This window comes from Microtus oregoni, unplaced genomic scaffold (assembly GCF_018167655.1).
Source record: "Microtus oregoni isolate MIOR12 unplaced genomic scaffold, Mior012 000012F_ref0000307, whole genome shotgun sequence".
NCBI classification, from domain to species: Eukaryota; Metazoa; Chordata; class Mammalia; order Rodentia; family Cricetidae; genus Microtus; species Microtus oregoni.
In genome coordinates this window covers 3,237,709-3,257,208 of record NW_024543071.1, presented here as the reverse complement: position 1 = coordinate 3,257,208, position 19,500 = coordinate 3,237,709, and the positions used below count along the sequence as shown (strand labels likewise).

General features: G+C 45.2%; 1 protein-coding gene across 2 annotated transcripts in view; it reads left to right on the top strand.

The window, feature by feature from the left end:
- The window catches only part of Atrnl1 (attractin like 1), a 561,295-nt gene that overhangs the window by 469,270 nt on the left and 72,525 nt on the right, over positions 1-19,500 (top strand). For both annotated transcript variants that reach the window (XM_041661191.1, XM_041661190.1), the window contains one exon: positions 1,053-1,167. In XM_041661191.1, coding sequence (XP_041517125.1) covers positions 1,053-1,167 — 115 coding nt within the window. The remainder of the gene's footprint in view (positions 1-1,052; positions 1,168-19,500) is intronic.

The window sequence follows — 19,500 nt, the reverse complement described above, 5'->3', positions numbered from 1 at the left end:
CTAGATTACTCATAGGAGTGCAGAGAGGTCAGCTGGCCAGGGTCCCCCACCCCCACCCCCAGCACTCACATTGCTTGTGTCCTTGGGGAGAGGCTTGTGAAAATTGTCTGTTTCAGGAACTTCCTGAAACTTGTAAGTCTCCATTACTTTCTGAATCTTTATAGCCTCCTATGATGTTTTAATTTGGAGGAAATATCTACGTAAGAACCCTCTTCGATATTCTCCTCTTGTAGGAATCATTTAAGACTTAACCCAGATAATATATGCGAGGCTGTGAAGCATCTAATTCATCGTAAGACATTACTGCAATGTCGTCATTATCAGTTTTTAGCATATTTGCCTTATTTCTGCCCTGTCATTTATGCAAGTTTATTATTGCTGGACAGTTATTACGTGTGTGTTTCACTAAGGTAATTTTAAAGGCATGCCAATTTATATATGGAACTCTCACTTTTATATGGAATTCTCTTTAGCCATGTACACAGAGACAAAGGGCAGAGATGTGGTCACCAGGTCAGGTAGGGGTGGAGAAGACGACATAGGGCGGTGGCCATAAACCTCGCTTGACAGGTGGCTGAACCTAGATACCTGTTGTAGAGCAGGAGGGCTGATGAAATGACCTCACGTCGTATGCCGACACCATGCCGCTAGTGTAGGCTTCGCGAAGTGATGACTCTTCGCTTGACCTTAGCAGTAATGTCGCTTCTGTTTGGTGTATTAAATGTGCATACATGGAAGTAACTCTTAAAAAGTAGCTGCGCCAATAGGATATTTGGGATTGTGATCACTTAATTAGATAAATCAGGTTATGTGGCATATCACTGATGAGAAAAATTGGGGAAGATGCTTATCTTTGGGCTATACCTGCTGGCATATTGTAGTGAAATGTACTCACATCGTCACGTGAGGGATAAGCTCACGTCCACACTGTGCCAGCACTGGGTATCGCCCAGCAGCCAGGAGCGCTCACTGACTGAGGGACAGAGGAAACGCAGCAGAAATCAGCCATGCCGTGTCACCTGTACCGACTTACCGTGGGTTTTCTTTTCCAGGGCGCACCTAAGCCAATAGCCATAGAACCCTGTGCTGGGAACAGAGCCGCTGTCCTGACGGTGTTTCTCTGTCTGCCAAGAGGATCGTCGGGCGCCCCACCCCCTGGGCAGTCAGGTATGACATATGAGCCAACTGGAGTTATGCAGACTTGATTGAGAAGAATAAACAGCTGCGCTAAAAACACTGTCACGCCACTTCCCAGTTTCTGATTCAGAATGCGGTAATGAAATCTTATTAGCGCATAAGCTGTCACACGAATACGTACATTCTATGCTTTGACTTTCCCCAGTGTTTCCCATGAAAGCGGCTATTGATGCCTGTGTATTTGTGCAGTGTAGTGTAATCCAGTTGCTGTAAGGACACTCGCTAGCAAGGAAACAAGTTCTTGATGCTTTGGGCCCCTTCTTTTCCCCAGTATGTATAGCTTATAGGAAGCCAGTTGATGCTTTGGGCCCCTTCTTTTCCCTAGTATGTGTTGCTTATAGGGAGCCAGTTGATGCTTTGGGCCCCTTCTTTTCCCTAGGATGTATGGCTTATAGGGAGCCAGTTGATGCTTTGGGCCCCTTCTTTTCCCTAGCATGTATGACTTATAGGAAGCCAGTTGATGCTTTGGGCCCCTTCTTTTCCCTAGGATGTATGGCTTATAGGAAGCCAGTTGATGCTTTGGGCCCCTTCTTTTCCCTAGGATGTATGGCTTATAGGAAGCCAGTTGATGCTTTGGGCCCCTTCTTTTCCCTAGGATGTATGGCTTATAGGAAGCCAGTTGATGCTTTGGGCCCCTTCTTTTCCCTAGGATGTATGGCTTATAGGAAGCCAGTTGAGAGCTATGATGAAAGCTTTGCATCCGTGATGTGGAACCAACCCAGGGGAGTGTGTGTGACTCAGTGAGACCAGGAGACAATAGCTTGTTGCAGACACCTCCTTGTGAGTGGGATCTGTTGTCCCCCAGCCCAGACAAGTGGGCTGATAGGCTAGTCGCTCTTTTTCCTGCAGATGAGCACACTGGGTCCTGTTCTGAGTCACCCTTTCATCCCTGAAAAGTATATTTTGGCTTTGGAGCTGATTTTAAGTATGGTCTTGCGGTTTCCTCCTAGCTGGGATGCCCTCCATCCCGCAAACATAGTGGATGTGAATGTAATCGGTAGTCAGGTCACGTGCCACACTCGCCTCTCTGTTTACATGTGAGAGTCCATCGACCCAAATTACTTTGCTTATATTCTGATTGTCTTTTCTGGTCAGCTCTTCATGGAATGGATGGTTCTGAGAGCAAGGGAGATTCCAGAACTTTCTCCTCAGTTCCTTTATACATTAAACAAAGTGCCAGGGTCCTGGCAGTATCCGGGCTGCAATGGAATACTTACCTTCCTACTTATCTTTGCTCACTCCCCGCCTTAACTTTGACCTTGACATGGTTTGTGTGTATCCCCCCAAAATGGAAACTATACACCTTATACCTTTTAAGCTCCAAAACTACACCGTGTGAACAGTTCCCAGGAGCCTTACACTCACAACACTCTTGAGGTTGTCTTAGTGCAAGAATTTCTCAACAGTAAATGTTTATTCAAGAGAGAGAGAGCGATCCTGTCTGCACCTTCTGCAACACCAGGTGGGTGGAATTGTTTCTGCTCTGCCCAGGTGCACAGCATGCAGAAGGCGGAACGGTTTGACGCCGGTCAGATGAGATGGATATTTATAGGGCTGTGCCCAGCTAATGGAAGCATTGTTTTAGAGCTGGAATGAATTCCAAAACAAATACTTCAGTAATGAAAACGAGCCAAGGTGACATACACCAAGGCTCCTCTCAATCATTGACAAGATGACTCACTGATGGGGAGAAAGTCCAGGCAGCTGCCAATATCCTGTCCTTCCCTTTAACCTTTGGAGTCCTCTTTGACTGATTCCCAAAGGCCCAGGAGCTGTGTGGACCGTTGCTGAGGCCGCGTTTCCTCACAGGAGGCACTGTGGTTCCTTGTGATGATGCTGCTTTCGCGGGTTTATTTACACGGTGCTCTCCCTGTTTTTCACATTTGATCCCCATGGCAAGGCTGTGAAGTAGGTGATACAGAGCTCCATGTCTGCAAGTGAGAGGCGTTAGGTGTAGAAAGCTCTGTGTTTCTATGCCCAAGGAATAATTGGATTAGGGAAGGCAAGGGTAGCGAGCAAAGAGAAAATATTGTGGCTAGCATCCCACCTGTAGCAGAGAGCCTGCTTCTTAATCACTAACAGCCCACATCTTTGTGAGTTGGAGCATTTGAATTGACAACGATGGTGCCGACAGGGCTGCTCTAGGTAGAGAGATGAAACATTGAAACAGTACACATACTTATCCCAGAGCCTGGAAAGGGAAGGGTGTGGTGTGTGTCTGCATTATTCAAGACAATCTTGTCACTTCTTCCAAAAAAAAAAAAAACACCTAATATATTTACTGGTTATTAGAGGAGTAAGAATACTCCTTTATTCTATCCTTCAAGGTACAGTGTTATCTACTGACAGCATCTGCTTTGAAATACATGATATGCCATGGTGGATAGGGTGAAAGCTGATTGACAGATACTAAGCAAGCCAAGTAAAGATGTCAGTGGGGGACTCAAAAGGTGCTGGAATAGATTCATCCATTTTGTCCATTATAAAATTCAACTTTGCTGGATCATTGATTTTTTTTTTTTGAAACAGTAAAATGTTTGGTGTAGTAGAATAACAGCCTCGTGGCTGTGCTGGAATGTAGCCTGGGTGCCTTCAGGACAGTCTCCTTTCCCCGACCTGTTCTTGCCCATTCAGCACACCAGTGTGGAGGGTGGCCCTTCCTCCCAAATCCATCCAGACTGTCACGGACCCTCTCCATGAAAGCAGTCACACACACACACACACATGCATGCACACACATGCGCATGCACACACACACCACTTGCCAAACTACTGAATCTTCTTTGGTTCTGTCCAGATTCTTTCTCAAAACTGCATTTAGCACCTGGTGATGCGTGTCCATCCTGCAGGGGCAGCTGGTGATCCTATGGGACTCAAATGTGCTTTGCCTCCTTCTACTAATAATTTCTATAATATTTAATGGGTAGCGGTGCCCTTTTTTTGCGTCTGTCTTGAAAATGTGAACTGCCTTTGGCCTTCATCTAATCCGAGATCCAAAGAAAAGCTGCACATTTGACCTCTGGACTACTCAGGCGCTAATCATTTTCTTGGTATTATCTGTTCACTTTTTGTTAAACTTACAAAGTAATGGGTTCCACTGGGACATGTCTATACAAATATGACGTCATTCAACTTTGTTCTCATTTGCCCTCCGCAGGGTACTCTTTCCACCCCACCCCTGTCCGATCCCCTTCTCCTGCTCTCCCCACATAGATTCTGTTCTCCTTTCTTGACACATCCTCTTTAAACTTCTTTCTAATCTGCCAGTTTTTAGTGTGTGAGAGTGTGTGTGTATCTGTATAATGTCTGTTTGTGTGTCTGTGTTTATGTCTGTGTTTGACTGTGTGTATGCTTATGAATGTCTCTTATATGTATGTCTCTGTGTGTTGTTTATATATAATGTACTTAAGTGCTCATGAGTAATTCTCCCCTTAGGTGGAGCAGAAATTAAACATAAGGTGTTAAATGGTTTTGTGTTTGTTTGTTTTGGGTGTCTGTAGAGTTAGACTAAACAGGTACCTGACTCATCCAGCAAACCTGCTACATCACGTGTGTTTGCTGCGAACATACCTGCCAAGCATACCAGGCTCTGAGATTACTTACTGATTAGTACTGTGGTCATGTGTTCACCACACAGCCACTTTCTCTCCTTGTCTCACGGTTGCTATAGAACCTATGTTCCCATGAAAGCTACACACGTTAAGTCACTCTGCTGTGTGACACTAAACCACGCTTGTCTCTGATCTCTCAGACAGTCCTGTCCCCAGCATTTTAGAGCCACATTAGAGTGAAATGTGGACAAAGCCAGTGGGCTTCTTGAGAAGCACAAATTGAAAGAGATAATGACCACTGGCTCTCTGATGGAAGACTCTGGATTCCACAGTTTACGAATTCTTCCTAATGAGAGGCAGATTAACGTTCCTCACTGGGTTAGAAACTTCAGGGCCCCAAATGTCCACAGCTAGAATGGAGCAGTGTGCTTCAGCTAAAATCAAAATTTTACTGTGACCCAATCTCATGGATGATTTATTTTAAAGATTTTGTCATCGACGTGTATATATGGTAGCAGGACACACACAGCACAGTGCATGTGTGAGGTAAAATGACAGCCTGGGGTTTCTTCTTTCCTTCTACCTTTATGTGGCTAATTGTCTCTGTGATTTGTTGCATAACATTATTTTCCTTCTCAGATCTTCGATGGGGTTGAAGACTATATAAATGTAGTTACTTTCCTCTCATGTCTTGGCCAAGTTATTTATTATACAAGACTTAAGCTAGTTAGAATAGGATATTTGTACTTATTATATATAATTTCATAGTAGGTTTAGAACTCTCTTACTTAAACAAAAGGGGGAGATGTTGCGGGAGCTCCTTCCATTCCTTCAGCCAATAGCCGCTGAGATACCAGCCCATTGGGGCGTGGTCTCTCTTCCTTTAAAAAAGCGGCCACTTCCCTTTGCCCCCCCCCCCTCTCTCTCTCTCTCTCTCTCTCTCTCTCTCTCTCTCTCTCTCTCTCGCGCTTCACTCTGGCTTCCGGCTCCGCTTCCGGCGACTAGGCTCCCTCCTAATTGCACAGAGGGCTGTTGTCTGGGATGGTGATCTGTAAGTTTTTCCCCCTTAAATAAATAACCATTCTATTAATCATAATTCCAAACTGGTGTGGGATTGTTTGTGACTTACGCCTTCAGTCCAGCGTGAACACAGTTTGCCAGGCAAGGACAGCGGCATATCAGGCTGTCTCCTCAGCCTGTGAGGGATTTCTGACATTAACAAGGCAGATACTGCTGGGATGTCTGAGATTGTGACGTCTCACTTTTAGTTTAGACATTTGGGCAAGATGATGAGACATTTTACAATAATCTACAAGTATCGCATGAAGTTTACAATGATATTCTAGCCACTGTGTCATTGATGTATCTCCTGTTAAAACAATAACAAAGAGACCTTTAAGTTAGAAGAAGAAAAGAGAACTAACTATTCTGGGCCAGCCATTGTATTAGATGCACACACATGCTTGCACACCCATGCGCATGCACGCCCACACAAAGTATGTACACATACATACCACACACACACATACACAAACTTGCTTACTGTTTCCAGTCCCTTTGTGAAGCTGCCGTGACTCGGCTTTTTACCTGAATCCCCACAGAGATTAAATGACTTGACCAGACTCAGTTCAGCTAATAAATGAATTTAGAGCCATAAGTCAAACCCAGAGTTTTCTGCTCCTCAGCCATGTGGGGCTTCTAAATGTAGCCCTGAGTCCTGAAAAAAACAAACAAGGAAGCAGGCAAACTTAAATCTAGTCAAGAACGTCATGGAGGGTCTGTGCTAACCAGTGGGCTTAAGAGATCAAGCCGGGTTCGTTGGTCTTTGCTGGTGATTTCACCGCAGAAATTGGATCAGATGCAAACATGTGCTGTCATGCCCTCCATGCTGGGACAGGCATGGTTCTGTGTGTGCTGACAACAGGGATGTCCAGCTCCAGGAGAGGAACTCAGCATGTGAACTATGACGTCGGAGCTACCAGTCCTGACTCTGCCACTGGCTGGCTGTGTCATTTACATGCAACTGGGCCATATTCTGCAGATTCACACGCCCACTCTAGACGGACTGGACAGCTCTACTATGAACTGTCCATTTGGTCTTGTAGCATGTACTTCCAGTTCCCCATGACCAACCAGGACTCTTTATTTCCCCATGTACCTCTTGCCAGTGAAAAAAGTTGATTAGCTTCTGTCCAAGTCAGAGTCTCTGTTACTGTGAGGCAAAGCAACTTGGAGAGGACAGGGATTGTTTCAGGTCACCTCCGTCACTGAGGGAAGTCGAGGCCAGACTGGAACAAGAACTGGAGCAGACCATGGAGGATGCTGCTTACTGGCGGGTTTCCCCTGCCTTCTTTCTTGCACCGTGCAGGACTAGGGGCGCAGAGGTGCCACCACAGTGGGCTTGGTGCTCCTACATCAGTTGCTATTCAAGCAAATACCCCATAGGCTTGCTTACAGGCAATTGATGAGGTATAATTCTAGCTTGTAGCAAGTTGACGGAAAAAAAAAAAACTTAGCACAGTGTCACTTTTAAATTTGTGTGTGTGTGTATGTGTATGTATGTGTGCATGTGTGTATGTAAAACCTGCTGAATCCATTTAGTGTTGTTTTATGTCTATGTTTTTCTGACCACTTGGGATTGGACCAGTTGGGGGTTCATCTCTGAGAAAGACTGCTTCTCTCCCTCAGCAGCCATTAGCTGCCTTGTGAGATTTCTCCCTCCATGGCGGCATGTCAGCTGCAGCTGTCATTGTCCCGGTCTTGTGCAGGCAGTCATAATGTTGAGAGTCCTTGGGTGCAGCGTTGTCTCTGTCACTAGAGAACAGACAGCTGGAGCTCTGGCTCTTTTGTCCTTCTGCGGTCCCCTCCACGATGGTGCAGGGATTGTAGATGTTTGCCTTGGAGCTTGGCACCCATGGTTGGTTGTTCTCTAAGTTTTGACCTCTTACAGATTCTGTAACGGTCTCATCTGCCGCAAAAGAAAGGTGCCTTCTTGATAAGGGGTGGGAGCTACTGTTCTCCGTGGAAATACGGACAAGTGTTGAGGATGTAGTAAGATAGTCTACTGTTTAGGAAGGTGGCGCTAGTCAGCTCTCCTCCAGTTAGTTAGTTAGGGCTACAGAGCCAGAGGTGCATGCTCTCCTATTGAGAGGGCTGTAAGTCCAATTGAACAGCTGTTGGTCTCTCTCCAGATGCAAGCGCTACTCTCATGCCTCTGGGGCATCCTGTCTTGCTGGTCACTGTGACCAGCATCTCAGCTGAGGAACACTGTTGTTTTTCTCCTGCCAGCTTGCAGAGTGTCTGTGGTACTGTGAGAGCGAATCCTCCAGGAGAGGCTCCTGGGTCAGATCCCGCTTAGCTGCTGCAAGTACTGTATCCAAATCACACAGTGCCTTCAGCAAGGGGGCCTGACTTCCAGAAGGCAATTGAGGACAATGGCAGTAGCCTGGGTTGTTTTGAAAGTCTCTTGGACCCCTTAAACAACTTGAAAGTCTTCTCATGCCTGATTCTTGGGCATTTTTTTAATATAGTTTATAGCTCTTGAAGAAGTAGCATCATCTCAAGTATAATAATTTCATTCAAATATGTAAATGTGTAATATTTAATTTTGTGAGAACATGAAATAATGCAATTTCACTGGCTTTCTAAAACATCCTCCATGTTGTTATCCCCCCACCTACCCACTACTTCCCAGCTAAAGCTCTCCCTCTCCCATTCCCCTTCATAGCACTCATGCCCTGCTCCTTTCTAGAGCCCCACCCCCACCCCATGGTCATGGTCCCCTTTTACTTCCCTGGTCTCTGTGGTTACTCCGGATTATATAGTCACATCTAAAGTTTGGGAGCTAGGAACCATCAAGAGAGAACATGAGGCATTTGTCTCTCTGGGTCTGGGTTTCCTCCCTCAGTAGAGTGTTCTCTCGTTCCATCCGTTTATCTGTACGCTTCGTGATTTTACTTTTCTTCCCAGCTGAATGGTATTTCATAGCATATATGTGACACATTTTCATTATCTGTCCATCAGCTGAAGGACATTTAGGTTGTTTCTGTTTCCTGCTATTGTGAGTGTGCAGCCATGAACATGGCTGAGCGAGCATCTCTGGAGGCAGAGATGCTGGATCTCAGCGACACACCCTGTCCTCTCAAGCCAGTCCTCCAGTTCCCCTTCTCTAGAAGTCTGGGAGGGGAGGAGTTTGTCCTCGCAGACTCTTCCTTCTCCCTTTTGCCACTGTTTCTTCACACTCGTTGAGATGCTTCTGTTGATCGTCTTAGCACTCTGTAGTGGCAGGGGCAGAAGGAAGAACTAGGACTACTAAATAGAATGCATTATAAAAATCCAGCAGGTTAGTTGCTTTTATGCTCAAATCCAGTGTTGCTCATAGCCAGCATTTGAGTCTGTACAGAAAAAGTGTGGTTTAATAAATGACAGAATAAGGCGGAGAACACAGGAAGGTAATTAAATAAGAGCAAATGTCTAAAATTGTTGTTGTTAATAAATATTACTCTGTCTCCAAGAATGCTTGATATTCCAATGACCCAAACCCCACTGCAGGAATAGTTCTCGCCTCTCTGCAGAGCTCTGGCTGTTGTGAATCTACTTGCCGCTTCTACTCACTCGGGAGTGTTTAGGACTATCTGCTGTGTGCTTGGGAAGGCTGCAACCTTCGCAGATGTAAACATGACACAAATAATCATGCAGATAAACCCATAATTTAAAAATTTGCAAAGTGCAATGAACAAAAGGTGTGGAGGTAGAATTACAGAGATGTCTGATTGCTAAGCCTGCTGTTTTGTAGAGTGGTCACGGAGTAATGGATGCAGCCATGAGGAAATGGTACCCTTTCCTCTGCCCACAGTCCACCACAGCTCTGTGGTGTTGGACTGTTGAATGCTCCCCACCACCTCCTCAGCCTCTGGAACCATTTGCATCCCCTGGTATTCTGCACCTTGACCCATCTCAGGTACCTCCTTAGAATGCATGGAGAAGCTATGGTTCCTAAACCCCTCTGCCCCTTATGGACAAGAAGGCTTTCTGTTTTCCTAGGTCCATCAAGTCTCTGGGTCCTTTGCATCTGGTTAGGAAAACTGTTGTGTGCTTGTCTCCTGGTCCTACAGACATCACCTCTCGCGGCTGAAGATCAGTCTCTCGCTGGCTCTCCTGTTGTTTAGATGTAAAAGTCAGAGTCACCCCTTTTCCCTCTACCCATCCCCATTCCTCATTCCTCACTACCTCCATTCTTCTCCTTCTCCTTTCATGGTTCTCTCTCTCTCTCTCTCCCTCTCTCTCTCTCTCTCTCCCCTCTCTTCCTTTCTCTCTGGCTCCCCCCCTCCACTCTCTTTTGGATACAGTAGTCCCAGAATCTGACCCGTCTTGATCCCACCATGCCTTTCCACAGCCTGGGTTTCTGATAAGGGAAAGTAGCATCATGCCTGCTCTTCCAGAGATGTGCCCCAGGGTGGGCAACCCTCCCTGTCACTGCTCACTGCTCAGCAGCCTCTCTACCTAGCACCTACTGTCCCTCATTTGACCCAAGTGCACAGCAGCGTGAGTGATGGGCCCTCACACAATCGCTTCGACTCTTAGGCCTGTTTCTTCACCTGGCACATAAGGAAGATGACTAAGTAAAATCCCTTGTTATGGCCACTGTAATTCTATACCTGCTCGGTTGGTTGGTTGTTCCCTTTTTTATTTTTGACACAATGCCTCACCGTGTATCCTGAGATGATTTCAAAATGGCCATCCCTCAGCATCTGTTCTCCACATGCTGCAGCTACCTACATGTGCCCCCACACCTGGCCCCGCACCTGCGTGTGCCCCACACATGGCCCCGCACCTGCGTGTGCCCCCACACCTGGCCCCTTACCTGCGTGTGCCCCCACACCTGGCCCTGTACCTGTTATTTCCCTACAGTTCTGAGTATGTGCATATACTTTATCATGTTTACCATTGTCCCCTGTACACGAAAGCCCTTGCTCTCTTCAGCTTCAAATGTCACTTCTGCTCCGAGATGCCTTTGTAGTCCCATGGTGTGAGAGCTTGGTCAGCCCCAGCTCCTCCTTCCCTTATTCCTTTCTGACCTGTTAGTCCCCATGGGCTTCCCTGTACTGGTTCCCGGGTAGAAGCTGCCAACAGGCTCCCCTTGATAAACATTTGATCGGTGAGTAAAATTGATTAGTTATAAAATGTAGAACTTCTCACCAAAAGATATATGCTATACAAATGTAAGCCCATAATCTTAGTAGATTAGGTTTATGCTTTATTGATTCATGAAGCATTGAAGCTACATATCTTGAGGACTAAAATTAAGCTGAGAACTGTACTTTTGATAGAATATATGTTAAAAATTCATTGTTCAGATTTAAGATTCAATAAAATCAGAATATTAGTGAAGGCTGACACAGAACACTAAGACAGGTTCTGTATTTTCAGCATACCATGCGTGAGGCCTGTCATAAAATGCTCTATTTTATGATTTTAATTTTGATTTCTTCCTTCGATGATATTTAGAAAAAACTTAGATTTGAATTTGAGATCACACTACTGAGCTTCACTATATTTGAATGCCATGGAGTGAAGGTCCATGTACTAGTTGTCCTCAGGGGAGAGCCTGGCAGATGATCCAAGAGTCAGGCTTCACTGTTGGAATTATCATTACCCAGAACATCATTGTCCAGAATCCATGCTGTGCTCTAAATACCTTTATGTTAGTGTACCCCAGAAGTTATAGAGTGCCACATTTTCATAACCTGTGAGGACAGTGAACTCATGGAGGTTCGGGCTCTGGTCTACAGCCACACAGTAATAGCGGCAGAGCCAGAATTTTTTTTTTTTTTTAAATTTATTTATTATGTATACAATATTCTGCCTGTATCCCTGAAGGCCAGAAGAGGGCGCCAGACCTCTTTACAGATGGTTGTGAGCCACCATGTGGTTACTGGGAATTGAACTCAGGACCTTTGGAAGAGCAGGCAATGCTCTTAACCACTGAGCCATCTCTCCAGCCCCCAGAGCCAGAATTTAAAATCGGTCAGACTCACACACAATGGTGTTTCTCTGCATCTCAGTGGGTCAGCTGGGGTTTTGCATAAAGGGATTAGCTACCTGCTTTTGACCACAGAGCAAGCTTCCTCTCTGTGAGCAGCTTCACTCTGCAGCTGTGCAGCCCTGCCCCTCCCATCTGAGGTTTTAAATTAGTGGAGAGAGATTGATCTGTGTGTTAAGGAAGCAAAGAGAAACCCCGGTAAGAACCGGGAAGCCTAGTGAGCATCACCGGTGAGCATGCCTCAGTCTGGGCCAACCCCACAACTGGACTCGGACGTCCTCAGGCTAAGCAGGTAGAAACACTTTGTCTGAAGGGACAGGACGCCTCACCACGCTGACCCTGATCTGTCTTCCTCCCACCACCCGTTCTGGTAGTTCTGTAACTGATTGGTAAATTATTATTTTAGTTAAGGAGAGAATGGGAGATGGTGGTGATGCTCAACCAATAATTACAAAGCCAGGGCAGGGGATCGAAATTCATTCACAACAAGAAAGCTGCTTTTGAAGTAAATAAGATGCAAGTTTTGTGACTGTCAATTAAACAGAAAGAGTAAATCTCCTTCCCTTCGGACGTCTTATGAACAGAGACACTGTATTCTCTCTAAAGCGGCCATTTCTGGGTCTGAAGGAATCTAAAGAAAGAATGAAGCCTGCTGGCAGTGAGGCTTCCGTGATAAACAAATTGGTATGGGCAGCAAACACACATCTCGAAGTCGTGGAGCCTGGGAGGTCAGAATCCAGGTGTCTGACGGTGGAGACAGTGGGGTCTGTTGTCTTCATATAAGGCCACTAATCCCACCAGTGAGGCTCTACCCGCATACCCACAGCAGCCCCTCCCAGTGCCGTTAGAACTAGGGCGTCTGCGTGGATGGGTGATCCTCGAGGCAGAGAACTGTCATTTTGATTGAGAAATGGCCTTAGAGGTTGCCTATTTTCAGGCCACAGTTGTAAGAAAGAAACATATGGAGCCTTGCATAAGAGGAGACACGTTTTAGCTGAGCTGGGGTCACAGCACAGTCTCGGAATCCCTCATGCAGAGGACCTGGCACTTGGTGTTTATCTTACCGTGGTGAAGGTCGGTCTAACCAGAAAGAGAATTTTAATTTTCCTCTTAGCAAGTACTACTGACCAATTTTGCCACATAAAATGGCAGCCAAGGGGGACCCATAGAATAATATGGTAAGTTAAGTAGTGGTTTGGGAAAATGTCTTCTTATCATCAAGGGGAGGAAATGTGGATCAAAGTCATGGGAATCTCCTTTTCCCACATAAAATTTTTTTAGGGCCCATTATTAGGGTAGTTGTTCCCCAGAATACCTAGGGGGTGAAATATTCAAATTTTGAAAAAAAAATTCCTTCTCACCTTTGAGTATGGTTAATTTGTGTGTGATTTTTTTTATTTGGAAACTTTTAATAATAAAATTTAAAATTAAAAAAACAATCCAATCCAGTCTCAGATCTGTGTGCTGTTCAGTGGTGTGATAGCATCTACCAGAGGTGTTATTAGTGTGAATATACATTTGTGCTTAACATCAGTCCCGAAGGAGGATGAGCAGCAGCGGTAGAAATGTAATCCCATGAAAGGTAAGCCCTGACTGTAATTGCATTAACTCCTTAAAGCCATGGTGGTATTTCTTGAAGAGCTTTTAAGAAAAAGTTAATGACCCTCTGAGAAGGGAGTGATGTGTCTTTGTCTATCTGCCTTTATCATTTGCAAATGAACACAGGCCATGCAAATTGAGCGGACTTCCTTAATTGATAGGCAGCATGCCCTGGGCTGCCAAGCACCCAGTGAAACATCAGAAAGTTCTTTGGGTGCAGAAGGCTCCGGAGGGGTCTGAAGAGTGTTCCACAGTCCCGGGAATAAATGGCTTCTTGTCCCCTGAACCTGCTGTCTGATAGAACTTGAACTGAGCCTTGAAGCCCCTAAAAGTCTAGATGCAGTGACCATACCTTCGGATCCATTTATCCATCGAGCCAGGCAAGGTCCATCAGATCGATCCATGACTGTGCCATCTGCCTTCCCCTTGGCCGCCATCATCATGAGAAACGACTGCGTGAGTGTTCAGAGAGGCAATTAGCTCTGAAGGCTGCGCTCTAATGGGGAGAGGCCAGGTCACACTGGTATTCAGAACTACTGATGAGATGGAAAGGAAACTGTTGTCCATATTAATAGATACATAAAATGTATAAATGGGTGGTTTGGCATTACGCTATTTATGCACGATATTATATAACTGCAGAAGCACAGAGCTGAGAAGGGCAAGGAGGTGACTTCTGGCTCCTCCAGCCGCCTGCAGTCAAAGCTGGCGACCCTGTCCAGAATCGTCCTGGACAGAGTGTCTGTCTCTAAAGATGTCCCCCAAAGGCATGCTTCTAGCTTCTAAGACAAAATCATTCTGCTCCTGAACAGTCTTCCCTGCAATTTGATCTCATTTTCTTATATTCTTTGTCTTCTTGTCCTTGTGGCTCCAGAAATAGAGAGCAGCTGATTGGACGGTTAGCTAATCCCGCGTGTCTCAGAGCAGCTGATTGGGCTCTTTAGCTTTCCCACCACGTGTCTCAGAACAGCTCCAGAACCACCCATCTTTGGAAAGTCTGTCGTCTTTATGGGAGTCCTCCTCCTGACAGCTCATACCTGATCCTCAGAACTCTTCAGGCGTCCCTGATGTCTTTGGCTTGAGACTTGGGGACAATGTGGAGGCTTGAGAAGTGGTTCTCTTCCTTTGCTTGATGGGTGAAGAAAGGGACGCTCCCCTGAGGAGAGTTCCGGTTCTTAGCCTCCCCCAGGGGCCAGGCCTCTCTGTTCCCTCCTGTACCAGAAGAGGGAGCAGCCTCTTTCAGTAGGCTTCTCTGCTGTTTCAGGGTCATTTTGAAAGGTCCTGCTGTCCTTAACGTCCCTCTCTGCCCTTGACTCTTGATGTTGTCTGCCTCCCAGGGCTAGATTACAAAGAGACTTTTAAAAAATCACACACACACACACACACACACACACATGGACACATACATGCACACAGACACATACATGCAAATGCACGGTTGTGAATGTACCAGATTGCCCCTTTGCATAGACCTGTCCCTGTGTCTGTCTCTTTTTTCTCACCAAGAGAATGTCTCATTTAGGGATCACCTGGGAACCTGGTCTCCTCATCCATTCATACTCCACAGCTTTGGGGTTTTTGGTTTTAGTTTTGTTTTTGTTTTTTGTTTTTCTATTTACTTCTATAAAAATTTTCATTACACTGTCTTCATCCCACCCAGGCAAGCTAAGGGCAGTAATTCCCACTTATCATTAAATCCTTGCTGGTAAATGGTGCCGAAAGCATAATAGAAGATCAGGATATTGCTTGATTATTTCCCTCCTTCCTCGTGCTCCCCTGTGCCCGTCGGCACTAACCCCCAGAGTCACTTCCAAAGCTGTTTGTGAGTTTATGCCTTCTGCTGCACCTTGTTGACCACTTGGCATTTGTACCTCGTTACCAGGTGTTCTAGATGCGTCTCAAGTTTTTAAACTTGAGGGGAAGAAAACCTTAACACCTGGCTCCAAGCCTTGTGTTTGAAATAGAACTAGAAGTTTGGTGAGGTAAACTGAGTCCTCCGCACCAACTCAGGCTGTATCAGCCCCGGCATTTGTCACAGGAGTCGCTTAGTCGCTCACAGTGGGTGGTTTTCTTGCATGATTAAAGTGTTTCTTTGGGTCTCTCTTCATGTAGAAATACCTACTGTGGTGGTTTAGTCATATGTAAGGTCCTTGTTTTTTTTTTTTTTCCTAATACTTGTTTTCTAAAAATTAATGTTTCACAGACTCTTCTTCCATCTCAGGGCTTCACACAGGGTCAGAGTCCACTGCTATTTTTTTGGTGACCTGAGAATGACTCTCAAGACTCTTTCTACCACGTCCCCATCCATTTACAACTTCTGAGTCGGCTTGGTGCCTAGAATCTGGGTCAAACATTGAGTGTCTGAAGACAGATTTTGCAAACACCTTCGAAAGTCTATTTTAAACATTGTTTGCTATTGCCTTTTCTTTTGTGTCTAAAACCAAGTCAGTCTCCCTGAGCCCACCTCATACTTAGTACAGTACAGAATTCATTCTGTTGCTTCCCACCCCCAGATTGTTGCACTTCTTGTCTTATGGCTTTTGATTGGCCAGCCTCCAGAGTCCTCCTCTACTGCTAGGCCTTCTAGGAGCTCAGTCTCGGTAGAGAACTCCAGATTCCATCCTGACTCATAAGCAGCCCTTGCCCGTGCACCTGAACTTCTTCCCAGCTTCCTTTTTTCATTCCAATGAAAGCCTCTCTTTTGTGGAGGGCTCTTCTCACCTACCGTGCTGGTGAGAATTAAAAAGGATGATAGCGTGTTGCAGGTGAGAACAAACCGCCGTAACCACGCGGAAGGGAATTTGGTAATGCCTAACAAAACCACGCATGCAATCCAATTTCTAGGAATTTACCCAAAAACCTACTTCCAATAATATGAAATGTAAATATACCAGTTATTTGTTTCAGCATTTTTCATAAACACAAACTATCCAGTCCAACCCAAATAGCAATGCATAGAAAAGCAATGCAACAACACACGCCTGCAGGGAGACAGCAGAGGAGCACGCACCTGCAGGGAGACAGCAGAGAAGCACGCGCCTGCAGGGAGACAGCAGAGGAACACGCGCCTGCAGGGAGACAGCAGAGGAGCACGTGCCTGCAGGGAGACAGCAGCATGCGCCTGCAGGGACACAGAGGAACATGCATCTACAGGGAGACGGAGCATGCGCCTACAGGAGACAGAGCAGAGTTCTCTAAAGAAGAGGGAGGGATTAACAGGTAATAATTTCTGACAAATGCAGGTTGCTTAGAACCATCTCAAGTGTGTTAATGGGGAAATGAAGAGTGTAGATAAAAGTGGCAGCCCAGTTGCAAAGCTGAGGCAGGGGAGTCACTGAGTTTGAGGCCAGCCCTGGCTACATAGTGAGTTCCAGGACAGCCTGGGTTACAGAAAGAGAGATAGAAAAAGAATAGAAGACAATCTACCTGTGAGAAAGAGTGGCAGGGGAGGTCTAAGTGCACCAGCCAGAGAGGAGGTGGAGCTGTAAACACAGGGAGATGAGGCCAGGCATTGCGGTGCATACCATCAAGAGGAGACAGCAAGATGTGCTAGAATCATCTTAGAATTCCCCAAAGTCACTAGTGCTCAACATGAATAAGACATAATAAAAGGACATGGGGTCCAAATTGAAAGAGCAACTAATGATAAAAATTAGGTCAGCTTCAGATAAATTACTTCAAGGAGTAAATTAAACACCTAGTCCCTTCTGCAGGTGCATAGTTGGATAAGTTAATACATGAGAGAGGAGTGGGAACAATTCCTTCTTAGAGTCCTAGTGGAGGAACACGCAGGGAAGAAAGTTAGCAGTAGAGGCACCATCGGACAAAACCACAAGAGTAATTGTTAAGGGCAGGAACCGCTGCTGGAATATAACATCATTAGCACATCTGTGGAGTCTCGAAGCATTCTCCACCAGGCATGGGCTGACAGCAAAAGGAGAGTTGCCTGCTTCTGGTAGAGAAACCTAGCAGACATGGCCTTACCCAAAGGATCAAAGTTAATTTGAGCGACTGTAAAACAGGCATTGTGCGTTGTCTCCTATGCTGTACTAAGAAGAACACCTCCACTGTGTTCATAGTAAACGTATAACCCAGTGTAACCAGAAAAAAAAAAAATCAAAACATACAAAATGACAAACAGCTGTGAGGCCAACATGCGTTAATCATAACACACCAGAGGACGGTGGTGTAAGCAGGGGATCCTGATCTCTGTGGTCTGATCATGTGCGAGATGGTTTGGGATGGGGGTGGAAGGTGGGCGTGAGAAGTCTCTGCTGCTTTTGGAAATTTTGTGTCTAAAGTTATCTCAAAGTAAATAGTGAAGTGTATTTTCTCATGCCTCTTTTCAAGTGGGTCACACTCCAAAGGTTAATCTTAGATTATAGGATGTACTTTTTCTTCTCACAGAAATCACATTTGTTCTAGTACATGGTTCCTGGGTCAGCCTTAGAACTGCATGGGTTTTTATCTCTGTACATTGGCTCGTTCCCTAGAGCCCAGAACATAAGCCATAGTCCATTGCTGCTTTCCTCAGGGGAAGTTGCTCCCATTGGAAGCTAAAGCAATGAAGGAGTTGTTTTACTGGCTTCAAGATTACTGTGAGACTGGCTTAAACTAGTTGCAGAGCTGATTTTTGAGCCATGTTTGTGTGGCCTTATGATGACTATCCTGTTGGCTGTATCTGGTTGGAAAGCATACAAGCAGAGGAGCAGCCTTCTGGGTGCTGTCTGTTGTATGTCTGTTCCTCTGCAGTTTTTCTGCTTCTTCTTGAACTGCATAATCACCTTTATCTTGTTCTTGAGAACACCTCTTGTTTTTACTAGAATTGTTACATTGTAAATATTTTTGTTAGTAATTCTGCCTTATATCTTTAGATAATAGTTGGTAGATGAATCAGATAGTGTAGGAGCAACTACCTAAAGTTTAAAACAGTATTCTTACTGAATCATAATAAGCTTACAAAGTATGACCATATTTTAGTTGAAATTTTTGGAAGTGTTTGAAATAATTAAGCTTGTCAAGACTCTGATATGATACTATGAAGCTCTTTCCCACTGGGTATCTGTAAATTATGCAGATATGAACACAATGTATCGAGTTATGAGGATGGGATTTCAAATGCAAATGCCATTTCTATTGTAACTCTCTCAGCTTAGATAATAACCTGAGTAGTCCAAGTGTCCCAGTGGTCAAGGACTCACACAGAGAGCAAACCACAGCCTTCACCGAGTTCTTACTCTGAGATGCTGATACAACAGTTGCGTCTCTCCCTGAATCTCAGTAGCAACTCTGTAAGGCAGCTGTGTGTAGGTTGGGGGCACTGAAGTCCACAACAGTACCAGCAGTTACTCGTACAGAAAGAACCTGAATTTGAACCTTTCTTGTTGTCCTGTTTCTTTCTCTAAAGTTTATGCATCTAATCACTGGACCCTAGCATGTTCCTGGCCAGGAAGCAGTCAATAGAGCAGAGAACCGAAAGAGAAAAAAGCACTTCCAGGAACCCTGTTAGGCTTGTGTAATCTGCTCTGTCTTATGATTTAAAATGACAGAGCAAAACGAAAGCCAGCAGGGATTTTAAATCGTGACTCAGAGCTCAAACATGACTCTCTTTGTCCCAGAACAGCTCATCCTCAAACCCCAGGCTCCGCTGCTGCTGGTGCGCGTCCGACACACAGCCCTGTAATTGGTGAATTTGCATGATGTTTGTCGCCAGCAGACCAGGAAGGCACAGATGTCAGTTTTAGGAAATTCTGGGACTCTCAGCCTTGTTCAGACTAATTGGTACAATCGATAAAATGCTAATTAGAAGATAAATCCCAATCTTTAGCTTAGCAACTTTGGTTGATGTAACCGTCCTTTTAAAATCCCTAGAATTCACAATGTTAAAATATTGTTTTCCTCTAAAAACATATTTATCCTCTAAAAACTATGACTGTTAAATATGGGAATTATCAGGAATTTTCATTGAAAAGATCAGCCAGCTCATTAAATTTTATTCAGTTGATGCACAATGAGATTTTGTGATTTTGATAACACATCTAGAAATGTCAAGTAACTAACTACTTGGGCACTGACATCTCCTTCACGGTGCCCAGTAGAGCAGGCCCCATT